This window comes from Somniosus microcephalus, chromosome 16 (genome assembly GCF_052327205.1).
Source record: "Somniosus microcephalus isolate GS21.2 chromosome 16, FLI_Smic_1.0, whole genome shotgun sequence".
Taxonomy (NCBI): Eukaryota; Metazoa; Chordata; class Chondrichthyes; order Squaliformes; family Somniosidae; genus Somniosus; species Somniosus microcephalus.
In genome coordinates this window covers 97,577,517-97,589,959 of record NC_141002.1, presented here as the reverse complement: position 1 = coordinate 97,589,959, position 12,443 = coordinate 97,577,517, and the positions used below count along the sequence as shown (strand labels likewise).

Below are 12,443 nucleotides of genomic sequence, written 5' to 3'. Positions count from 1 at the left end.
CACATTCCCCCCCTGTACCTCTTGCCCAAAATGTTAAATCTGTATCCCCTAGTTCTTATGCCATCAACTAGTGGGAATTGCCTTTCCCCGTCTAACCTATCCAAACCAGTCATAATCTTGTACACCTCTATCAAATCACCCCTCAACCTCCTTTGCTCTAATGAAAACAAATCCAGCTTCTCCAACCGGTCCTTGTAGCTAAGATCCCCCATCCCCGGAACCATTCTGGTAAATCTCCTCTGCACTCTCTCAAGGGCCTTCACATCCTTCCTAAAGTGTGGTGACCAGAACTGGACGCAAATTTGCTGATGATACAAAGCTAGGTGGCAGTGTCAGTTGTGAAGAGGCTTCAAGGGGATCTCGACAGGCTCAGTGAGTGGGCGAGAACATGGCAGATGGAATATAATGTGGATAAATGTGAAGTTATCCACTTTGGTAGAAAAAACAGAAAGGCAGAGTATTTCCTAAATGGTGAAAGATTGGGGAATGCAGATGCTCAAAGGGACCTGGGTGTCCTTGTACATGAGTCACTGAAAGTGAATGTGCAGGTACAGCAAGCCATTAGGAAGGCAAATGGTATGCTGGCCTTCATTACAAGAGGATTTGAGTACAGGAGTAAAGAAGTCTTACTCCAATTATATAGGGCCTTGGTGAGACCACACCTGGAGTACAGTGTACAATTTTGGTCACCTTACCTAAGGAAGGATATACTTGCCATAGAGGGAGTGCAACGAAGGTTCACGAGATTGATTCCTGGGATGGTGGGACTGTCGTATGAGAAGAGATTGAGTAAACTAGGCCTGTATTCTCTTGAATTCAGAAGAATGAGAGGGGGTCTCATTGAAGCATACAAAATTATTACAGGGCTTGATAGGGTGGATGCTGGGAGAATGTTTCCCTTGACTGGGGAGTCTAGAACCAGCAGCCACAGCCTCAGGATAAAGGGTAGGCCATTCAGGACTGAGATGAGAAGAAATTTCTTCACACAGAGGGTGGTGAATCTTTGGAATTCTCTACCCCAGAGGGCTGTGGAGGCTCAGTCATTGGGTATATTCAACACAGAGGTCGATAGATTTCTGACTAGTAAAGGCATCAAGGGATATGGCAATAGGGCCGGTGAATGGAGTTGAGGCAGAAGATCAGCCATGATCTCATTGAATGGCGGAGCAAGCTCGAAGGGCCAAATGGCCTACCCCTGCTTCTATTTCTTATGTTGTTATGTTCTGATACTCCAGTTGTGGCCTAACCAGCGCTTTATAAAGGTTCAGCATAACTTCTCTACTTTTGTACTCAATACCTCTATTTATGAAGCCCAAGATCCCACATGCTTTGTTAACCACTCTCTCAATATGTCCTGCCACCTTCAGGGACCTATGCACATTAACTCCCAGGTCCCTCTGTCCCTGCACACTCTTTAAAACTGTGCCATTAAGTGTATATTGCCTCTCCCTGTTCCTTCTGCCAAAATGCATCACCTCACACTTCTCTATTAAATTCCACCTGCCACTTGTCTGCCCATTCTGCTAGCCTTTCTGTGTCCTGTTGCAGTCGATTGATATCATCATCACTGTTTGCCACACCCCCAAGTTTGGTGTCATCGGCAAATTTAGAAATTCGACTCTGTATTCCAATATCCAGATCATTTATATATATCAAAAAAAGCTGGCCCCAGCACTGATCCTTGGGGAACACCACCGTCTACCATCCTCCAGTGTGAAAAACAGCCATTTACCACAACTCGCTGTTTTCTGTCCTTAAGCCAATTCCTTATCCAAGCTGCCACTGACCCACCTATTCCATGAGCCTCAATTTTGTTAACCAGCATTCTATGTGGTACTTTGTCAAACGCCTTCTGAAAATCCATGAAGACAACATCCACTGCATTCCCTTCATCAATCCTCCCTGTTACTTCATCAAAAGATTCAATTAGATTAGTCAAACACGATCTGCCTTTCACAAATCCGTGTTGGCTCTCCTTAATTAGCTTCAATAGTAGCTTCAAGCAAATTCAATAGTAAATTTTCAAAAGGAAATTGGATATATACCTGAAAAGGAAAAATTTGCAGGGCTAAGGGGAAAGAGCAGGGGAGTGGGGCTAATTGGATCGCTCTTTCAAAGAGCCGGCACAGGCACGATGGGCCAAATGGCCGCCTTCTGTGATTCTATGAATTATTTTAAGATATTAAAAGAACTGAGTGGGTTGGGGTTTGTTCTGACAGTGTACACTCACTAGTTAGCACACATAACTATCGTGGAAAGCACGGTGTCACGCTTACCCCTCGGACGTTCCCAAGCTTTCTTTCCAATTCTGCTTTCTCCTTCTTGAGAAGTTGATACATTTCCTGCAAATTAACTATTTGATCCTGAGTAAAGGTAAGAAACAGGCACAGTTTAAACTAGGTTGTACTGGTACAGCAGAAAAATAAATCCTTTGGTCTTTCTAGTAATACCATGTTAAGAAATAAACAAGATTTTAAACTCAATTCAGCAGATGCGTATTGGGAGTAATTTTAAAAAGCCCCACAATTGATTCCTGTATTTCTTACTGTGAACATTTTGTGCTCATGAATGGCTTACCTTTAATCGTGGCAAGTCCTTATTGGCCTGCTCCAGTTGAAACCTCAGCTCCACGTTATCTGCAGACAGACTGAGGTTCTCTCTCTGAAGTTCTTGTTCCTTCTGTGATGAAGCGTCAGATCCAATTCCGGAGATCTAGAGTATAGCAATAAAACAGGCCATCAGAAACATCACTTCCCCCAGGCGCAGCACTGCATAGAAAGCTTCTTTTAATGTAAAACGCAGACATAAATCTAACAGCAAAGTAATGGATGGATGTATTAATAAGTAAAACTAAGATCAGGATGTACTTTGGAGAGATAAACACACTATTAGTATTTCAGATTTTTGAAAAGCTTTGATATTGAGCAATAAAAATTTATTGTTTTATTTGGGGTGGGATAGAGGATGCTCTTTCTGTTAGATTTCATGGGTGGATAACCTGAAGCTGCTTTTCAGAGATTCTGTTCTCAGAATCCACTCCTCCCTGATCTTCTGCGGGATCTTCCTCCGTTGTCTGTTCCACTTCTTCCACTGTTGCAACGCCTGGCTCACTCCTACTACTTGTGCTCTCCTCGTCGCTTGCCGGATCCAAAGGAGGATCATTTATTTCTGGCTGTTCCATATCTTCACCCACGTCATTGTCAGTTCCCTGCTCTGATTTCTCCTTTTCAGCTGCCTGCTCCATTTCTGTCTCTTCCTCAATCGAGGCTTGTTCTCCATTCACATTACCCCCATCTGCTGTATCACCTGTCAGATTCGTGGACGGCTCCTCTGTCTGGATTTCAGTGCATGCATCCTCTGGTCCCAAAGTTGAAGACATCACATCATCATTGAAAGGCTTATCATTTTCACCGCCCAGCCCAGCATTTTTGCCAATCCCATTTGAAGATGTATTTTCCTGCTCATCACAAATCTGATTACTCTTTCGCAAGCCCAATCTTGATTTCTTGAAAAATTTCTTATTGGTTCGAATTTTTACGCTTTTCTCGGTGCTGATTTCACGGACAGCAACAATGGCTGCAGGTCCTTTAGATTCAATATGTGCGTGGGGATCTGAAGTCTGCATTGACTAGATGTATATTGCATGCAGTAGATGAGAGAGAGAGAGAGAGAGACAGAGAAAGAGAGTTGGATGAAAGATGAGATGGAGCATGGATTAATACAGAAATCACTTTACATTTACAACATGTGATGAATACAGTAAAAACCCCATTCAAAATACCAACTGCACTGTCTTAAACCATTCCAGTCAAAGCACTCTACATTTTAGACTGTTAAAAGTAATAAAAATTCCGTGTTAAAGTTAACCATCTCTGTGCTTCCAATAAGGTGACATTTTTTCAATTATTTTGTTGTTCAGCTGGTGCAGCAATCATGTGAACTTAAAGACAGTATTGGAGCCAAGTTCAATCTTTTTTAAAATGTTGTTCACAATGTAGTTTCTGTACAGACAGGAGCCCAGGGTTTGGGGATATTAGTGGACCATGGTTAACGTGTTCCTAGGACATTCCTCTGTCACCATTACTTGAACAGAGGCGTTAACCCATTTAAAGTAAATGGATTAACACCTTGTGAAAAAAGCAGACAAGCGTTAAGTGTGTGTCCACTGTTATTGGCGAGAGTGATTCCCAGCCCGTGTTGTCATTACATTCGGTTACATTCAATAATGTCTTCCTTCAAATATCCTATTTCAGACCAACAGTGCAGGACAGAAACAGTTTAGTTCCTTAGACAAAAAAAAAATGACTGTTCTTCCCTCAAAGGGAAAGCACTGAGGAGGAGTGGGACTAATTGGAGAGCTCTTTCAATGGGCCGGCACAAGCATGATGGGCCGAATAGCCTCCTTCTGTGCTGTATGATTCTATTCTATGATTCTGTTGGTTGTAGTGCTCCTAAAGCATTAAAACGAATACATACCGACGGTCTGGAAAATGTGCCTTTTGACAGCTGCCTTTCTAAAGCTTGCAGCTTTTCATGCAGGTAACGATTTTTAAAAGTTAAATCTTCCACCACCGAATCCCGTGGTAAAGCTTGCTGTTGCCTTAGGGGGAAAAAAAATCAAACATAATTTTATGCTTTTAGTTACAACGAATGGATCTTCATTAAGATGGAATCAAAGATACTTTAACTGCGACTTCATCTTTTCTCGTCTAAAGATAGCAATACTTTGGAAATGTTGCACGCCCTTATTTCTGCAGTAGACTATGCACTTAATGAGGGAGAATTGATAAAGCATCAGAAGGTGTTTTATTACTTATTGGATCAAAATCCTGGAACTCCCTAACATCACATGGACTGCAGCGGTTCAAGAAGGCAGCTCACCACCATCTTCCCGAGGGCAACCAGGGATGGGCAATAAATGCCAGTGACGCCCACATCCCATGAATGAATAAAAAAAAAATGGAAGTACAGGAAACTTTGGTTTATCCGGAGGTTGTATGTCCGGAAACCTCGATCTAACGACAGAAATCAGCAGCCGTTTTGTTAGGTTTTTTTTCTTTTTTTTTCTTCTCCTAGCATTTTTTTAAACAGTCAGTCTCTGGAAAGCCTCTCTGAAGCTGTTGCTAAGCTACAGAGACGCTTCCAAGGTACGGGCCGACTGTTTACAAGCTGTTGCTAAGCAACAGTGTTTGTTGTCAGATACGGAGATGAAAACCTTCGTATCCTTCAACATTAGCGCTGGTCTGTCCGGAAGTTTTCATAGATCGGCATCACGTCGGTGCCGGATATCGCAAAGTTTCCTGTAACACGTTTCTAAGAAGGGGTTAAAAGGGTTAAATTATGAGGAAAGGTTGCATAGTCTAGGCTTGTATTCCCTAGAGTAGAGAAGATTAAAGGGTTATCTAATTGAGGTGTTTAAGGATGATTAAAGGATTTAATTTGAGAGAAACTATTTCCACTAGTGGGGGGAGTCCAGAACAAGGGGGCATAATCTTAAAATTAGAGCCAGGTCGTTCAGGAGTGGTGTCAGGAAGCACTTCTTCACACAAAGGGTAGTGGAAATCTGGAACTCTCTCCCCCAAAAAAGTTGTTGAGGCTGGGGGTCAATTGAAAATGTAAAAACTGAGATTGATAGATTTTTGTTAGGCCAGGGTATTGAGGGTTATGGCACTAAGGCAGATAAATGGAGTTAAGATACAGATCAAGGAGCTGAATGGCCTTCTCTTGTCCCTATGTTCCACGTTAATACATTAGTTATTAAGCTTTCGTACAGCTTCAATGAGCTCAACAGATTTATAGGTTTCTGCCACTGGTTGATGAATCACACATTCAAATGTTGAAATAATCAACTCTGAAACCACTGCCTGTCACCACAAAAGAACACACATTTCATGTTGAAATCACATTACGTATTATTGGAAACATATATTAAAAATCTTGCATACGGGCTGCACATTCTGTCCACAAACCTTCCTTTCCGTTGTCACAATTTTTGGCTATGCTTTTGTGTCAATGTTTAACATTGTAAATTTGTATGTCAACATTTCCCATTTATTTTTGCCATGTCAACTGTCACGCTGTAGTTGCAGGCTCTGTCCACTAAGCTGGTCTGTGGAGTGAATTTCTGAATTTTCTCTCCCAGCTCTACCACAATCTTTTGTTTTTAAATGATATACACACACACACACACACACACACACACACACACTACACACACACACTTATATACATATAAACATTTCTTCATTAACCGAATGTGGGTTAACGCCACAGGCAGTTTACTAGTTTCCTGTGAAATTCCATGGCCTCAGCACTCTGGCGGAACAGCTGGAATGTGTCTACCTGTGACCTCTGCCATTAAATCTGCTGGTTTTGAGAGAGGCACTGAATTTAAATAAAATGGGTGGGTGCCCACACTACTAGGGCACATCCCGGGCACCCGGCTTCCCAAGGAGTCCACACTATGCAGCCCAGTGGTGTCATGTCCATGGAGGATGCCACTTACCCTCTCCCTGGAAAGTGCCCCTTTGCGCACCCACCCCACCCCCGCCTTACAAAGATGGTTGAAAAGTACCAGTAAAGTTTCTTCTTTATTTGTGGGGGGGATGGGGTCCAGGTTCAGGCCACTCTCCAGGCCTGAACCCGCAGGTAGGCCCCATTTCCGCCGTTTGATGGGTCAGTACCAATGTTCCCTTTAATTTTCTTCGGGTGCTCAGCCTCTTTAGGCAGCTGCGCGGCCCATTCAAAATACCGTGCGTGTGCAGGTTTTCCTATTTAAAAGCCGGCTGTGCGGGAGCTGCAGAGTGCTGCGCGGTCCCGCAGCTTAAAAGCAACATCGGTCAGTATGCCTGCTTCCACTTAGTGTACTGGCCTGACGATTGATTATCTGCGACACGGCAACTCCCAGCCTAGCAGTCTCCAGCCCTGGCCACACTCCATCCAACACCACTGGGCGGGTGCAGGCTCAGGCACTTACAGGGAGCCAATGGAAACAGCTAAGTCAGGCCAGGACCAACGTTCCCTATGAGCTGCGCGGCCACGTGGCTCTCTGCCGGTCCCGCGCAGCCCGGCACCGGCTTTTGCAATGTTAAAGTTCACGCATGCACAAAACTGTGAATGGGCCGCGCAGTCCCCTAGAGGCAGCGAACCCCCCAAAAATTACGGGGAACATTTTTACCAGCCTTCTGCTGGAGTTATGGTGGGTATCTGGCGGAATGGCTGTGGATTTTCAACCCATTGTAGCTGCATTTTCCTACATTTCCAACAGTGACTATATTCCATTGGCTGTAAAGTGCTTTGGGATGTCCTGAGGTGGTGAAAAGTGCTATATTAACGCAAGTCTTCCTTCTTTCATTCATACCCGCAGCATACAGAATAAACAATGAAAATATTCATCTAGGAATAGACTAATAAGGATCTGGTAGCATATCAATCTGTAATTAGAAATATTAAAGTAAAAAAGACAGATTAACAACGAACACTTCGGACAACAGCATCGGAACCTATTCTTTTTGTAACAGATTTTGAAAGCGATCTGTCTTATTACGCACCTCATGCTCACAATCTGATCTTGCAGTTCAAAATTCTTTCTCCTTAAATCTTCAATCTCTCTGTCGGATTCCATGGTTCGGACGCCTATTACCTGGTCTACTGTAATTCCACGAGCTTTCAGTTTCTTCTGTAAACATGCCCTTTCCTGATCAGCTCTGCCAACGAACACATTTTTAATATCTGTATGTTATTAAAAACATTGTACAGGGCACACTTCCTGTCTGCAAAACTTACTTCCAGTTATCACGGTTGACAAACATGCTTTTCTATCAACATTTCCTATTGTAAATTGCTGTGTCAACATTTCCCATTCAATTTTTCTGTTAACTGTCACAATGTAGTTGCAGGCCATGACCACTTGGTGGATCCGTGGAGTACATTTATGAAGTCTCTCCAGTGCTACTATCTATTTAAAACACCTATATTCATCAACTGACTGTGGGCAATGCTACAGGCAATTGACTGGCAGTACATTAAGTGTAGAATATTTCCCTTAATTAGCTTCATTTTTGTCATGAAAAAATCACATTCAATGATGCAAGTGTTTCATGGTTCCAAAAGCTTCTTCAATTCTACTTTATAATACGCAACATCAGAAATGTACAGAAAAATATTTTTTGGAACTATTGTGTGAATTTGAAAGCTACAAAAGGAATCCCAGCTCATGAAGTTTAAACACTATTAAAGACATAAGCTATAAACAGCAGTTAACTCTAATATATGTGCCTACTGTTAAGAAACATCAACGTACATTTTTCTTTACTGAAATTAAATGGAACAATGTGCCAGGCAGCAAACCCAGATACCTAAGACTATCATACTCAAAACCAGTCCCATCGTTTCAAAGTGAGAAAGTTGTGCAGGTGTAAATTATTTAAAAAATGACAGTCCTAGAATTTTCTTCTTAAGCTTTAAGACTGAACTTCACTCAGTTGCCAATCTCAACACAGTTCTCTATGAATACAGTATCCAAGGCCATTAGCATTAACATTGGGTTGATCTACACCCACTGACTCTAAAATCTCACGTATAATTTCATTTATGTATATATTTTGTCACTGCAAATGCACGGAAACCACGTGCACTATGGGAGCAGTTTCCCTGTGGCTGAAGTATAATATAATCAGCAAGATGTAGTAAAAAAAGCCACAACAGAAACAATATCAAATTAGTAAATAAATAAATGGGAGAACAACATACAACAGATATATAAACACCAAATAAAAGAGCGGCACACAAAATACATACAAATTAAAGTGCACAACTACTTATATTTATTATAGCGCTCATGTAGGAGAATATCTCAAGGTGCTTAAGAAGGAGGCAAAAGAGGACACCAATTGCGGATGACAGAGATTAAGGGGAAGGATCAAAGCAGGATTGAAGATGTAGGCTTGAAGATGCTTTTGAAGGCAATGATTTAACGAGAGGTCATAAGAGGGCAGGGTCATAGCGACTGAAAGATCAGCCACTGATGGTAGAGCAGAGAGAGTGGAGAACAGACAGTGAGTCAGAGCAGAGGGTGCGTGGTGAGAGGAGGTCACTCAAGTAGGCAGAGATGAGACTGTGGAAGGATTTGTAAATGAGGACAAGGGTCTTGAAAGCAACATGCTGGGGAACAAGGAGTCATTGGAGCTCGACAAGAAGTGAGCTAATGGGAGTGCCTGAGCTGGTGTGCAAAAGGCCACATTCTGTAGAGCTTGGGATTGACTGAGGTTTGTGAAAGTGCAAGAGAAGAGGCCCGTGAGGAGAGCATTCAAGAAATCGATCTTGGACATGATGAAGGCATGGATTATAGTTTTAGCAGTAGTGGGGAAAAAGGCAATACAAAAAATGGACAACATTCCAAAAGATGGAAAAATGTAGTCTTAGGAAACAACGAGATGTGGGGTATAAAGGTCGGCTCAGGATTGGAGTGGATGCCAAAATCGCTGAACACCTGCTCCAACCCGAGCAGGCAGCAGGAACGATTGGTTTCAGAGGATGGTAGATGCTGGTGAGGACCAAAACAAGATGGCTTAGATCTTGCCAGTATTGAGCTGGAAGAAATTACAAAATCACCCAGGACTTGGATTTCAGAAATAGAACTGTGGCTGCCTTTGAATCAATGGTGGAAGCAGAGAGTTCAAGTTGGATGGAATCAGCATTTATGTGAAAATTGATCCTCTAATTATGGATAATGCCACGAAACATAATTACAGATTTTTAATTTAACAAAATGGCCTAGCAGTCCATAAAATTGACCAGTCTATTTAAAAAGGCGAGTTAGATGCGGATGCGAGAGAATATTTACTGAAACAGCCACTACAAAACAGAGAGGAGGAGAAGACAACAGCAGTTCAATTTACACCAGATTTTGTGGGTCTTTTACTGCACTACTTATTACATAATGATTGGCTGCTGGCAATTACATCTGCTTAGAAGGTCTTCTAGCAAAAGTAACAAAGCACTTTATTAGCCTAGACCAAATACATTTTATCCTTTGGCAGTTAAGCTTGCTGGTAGGAATTGAACGATTACCTCCAGATGCATGTAGTCTGTTTTGAATACAATCCTACCAGCTAATTTCACAAAAGAGTAAAAAAAAAATCACTGCTCACATTAGAATGAGAGAAACAACTTGCGAAACTAAAACTTACTTTGCATACAACTCCTTTAGAGTGGTGATCTGTTTGGTCATAGTTTCCAGCTCCTTCTCTCTTTCTTTCAACTTGTTTTTCGCTCCTTCCAGTCTGGCCTGCCACTTTTTGCCTTCTTCCCACCTCACAATTTCCTCTTTTGAAGTCTGTGGTGTAAAGGAGAAAAGGTTTGTTATGTAAAGTACTATTTAAAAAATATATATATATGCAGCTTTTATTGTTCTTTGCGCAGCACTAGTTACGGCAGCCATATTGTCCTGTCATTCTTCAACTACCACTTTACTAGGTAAGGGGACAATGAGTACACTCAAAAGAAAGATGTAGTAGTTTCCATTCATTCATTCAATGAAAGATTGGACAGGCTGGGGCTCTTTTCTCCAGAAAAGAGAAGACTGAGGGGTGACTGATTTTTTTTTAAATTCGTTCCAGGGATGTGGGCATCACTGACAATGCCAGCATTTATTGCCCATCCCTAATTGCCCTTGAGAAGGTGGTAGTGAAGCAAATAGCATAAGTTGAGGTGAATAGTATAGATGCATTCAAGGGAAAGCTAGATAAGCACATGAGGGAGAAAGGAATAGAAGGATATGTTGATGGGGTGAGATGATGAGGGGTGGGAGGAGGCGCGTGTGGAGCATAAACACCAGCATGGGCTTGTTGGGCTGAATGGCCTGTTTCTGTGCTGTAAGTACTTTGTAAGTTTATACTCCACGTGGAAACTTTCACCCCCTCTGTTTCGCTATATTCAAACTCATGTCAGAGAGGTAAAAGAATTGTGATTTGGAACAGTGTTTTGTTGCACTGCCTGCACCTCGGTATGAAAGTAGAACCACTTTAGCGCTAGAGCGGCCCAGAAATGACTGGTTCAGGGTATCCAGCAGCGAGCGCCATGAATTGGATTCTTTACCTCACCTTTCTGATCATATTACATTTGTTCTGGAAATGAGAATTGATAATGGGGTCAACGAGGCACCTCAGACCTCCTAAACGTCGGGTCCAATGGTCTAAAACCTTAACCAACGAAATTTAAGGATAGAGAAAGAAACAGAGGAACGACAAGAGAAGGAAATAGGGTGAATTGGAGTTAAATTAGAGACAGAAAGAGAAATAAAGAGAGGGGAAGAAATATTGGATTGAGAGAGAGAGAAAAAAAGAGACAGTAAGAAAAAAATTAAAATTTAAGAACCCTCTCGGAACAATTTACCACCTATGGGAATGAGGTTCTACAGTTTCATTGTTCTCTTTCACGGGCATCCAAGGTTAGTAGCCAGGACCATAAATCACATCGTTGACAGGGTCCTTACGACATGAATTACCAGCCCTAAATGGCTGCGGCGCGATTCATTCGTATTCACGCCACAGATCCAGGTCATTTCATGACACGCAATGGGGAGGCTCACAGCGGGATGGTAATTTTTTGGGTTTTGTCGAGGCCAACGGCAGAGCAGTGACACCCGTCCAGCAATTTGCGGCGAATTGGAACTCACGGCGTATCTCTTCCTCGCCACAAATCGCTGGGGTTTATTTACGCACCAAATAATGGCGGGCGCCGTGAGCGTGCTGATATTGTTCCCACATTTTCTGGGCCATTATGTCTGGTGTCGTGGAAATCTAAAGCTGTCCTAACTTCTAAGTATCTTGCTTGTTGCAAATTGGCAGAACCAAAGGGTAATAATAACAATGGGAAAAAAAAGTCACGTTACAATACCTGGCTGTTATCCAGAGAGAAAAAAAAAAATCACCTTTTTTTAAGCGGTCTCCATTAGAAACCTTTGCTAATTAAATACTGTCCTAAGCAGACATTTAGCTCCATCAAAAAGAGCTCCAGCAGCAGCACTACTTTAATTTTTGTTGATTGTGTATCTGGAGACTCCAGCTGAGAGCAACCATGGCTAAAGACTATTGGTGCCTTAGATTAGCCAATCAAACTGTAATCCGTTGAAAGCAGTTTGAACCTAGCCTTTTCGAGCAAACCTTGTTCGAAATAGAATAGATTCGTACTGTTGCCAACAGAAAAACTCTCAGTGGAAATAGATTAAAAGAGCGAGCTGAAAATGTTGCTACAGAGAGGCCTCAACATTATCGTTCGTTTATGTCCTAAAGAATTGCCTTGGTTACCGAGCGTGTTTGGTCAAACTAAGTATGCTCACGCTATGTTTCTTTCGGATGAGACGTTAAACCGAGGCCCCTCTCCCTCAGGTGGATGTAAAAGATCCCACGGCCACTATTTCGACTAAGAGCAGGGGAGTTCTA

The 12,443-nt window shown here is 42.3% G+C and overlaps 1 protein-coding gene across 11 annotated transcripts in view; it reads right to left on the bottom strand.

Annotated features, from left to right (window-relative positions):
- The window catches only part of cep290 (centrosomal protein 290), a 148,575-nt gene that overhangs the window by 21,575 nt on the left and 114,557 nt on the right, over positions 1-12,443 (bottom strand). For 9 of the 11 annotated variants that reach the window (XR_015081455.1, XR_015081456.1, XM_086009500.1 and 6 more), the window contains 6 exons: positions 10,191-10,336; positions 7,551-7,706; positions 4,477-4,600; positions 2,999-3,628; positions 2,578-2,712; positions 2,277-2,363 (listed from right to left, as the gene is read on the bottom strand). Coding sequence is in view for 9 of the 11 variants with exons in the window: in XM_086009500.1 (XP_085865626.1) it covers positions 2,277-2,363; positions 2,578-2,712; positions 2,999-3,628; positions 4,477-4,600; positions 7,551-7,706; positions 10,191-10,336 (1,278 nt within the window). In the remaining 2 variants the exon portion in view is untranslated. The remainder of the gene's footprint in view (positions 1-2,276; positions 2,364-2,577; positions 2,713-2,998; positions 3,629-4,476; positions 4,601-7,550; positions 7,707-10,190; positions 10,337-12,443) is intronic. The other 2 variants (XM_086009506.1, XM_086009508.1) reach the window with 1 other exon arrangement.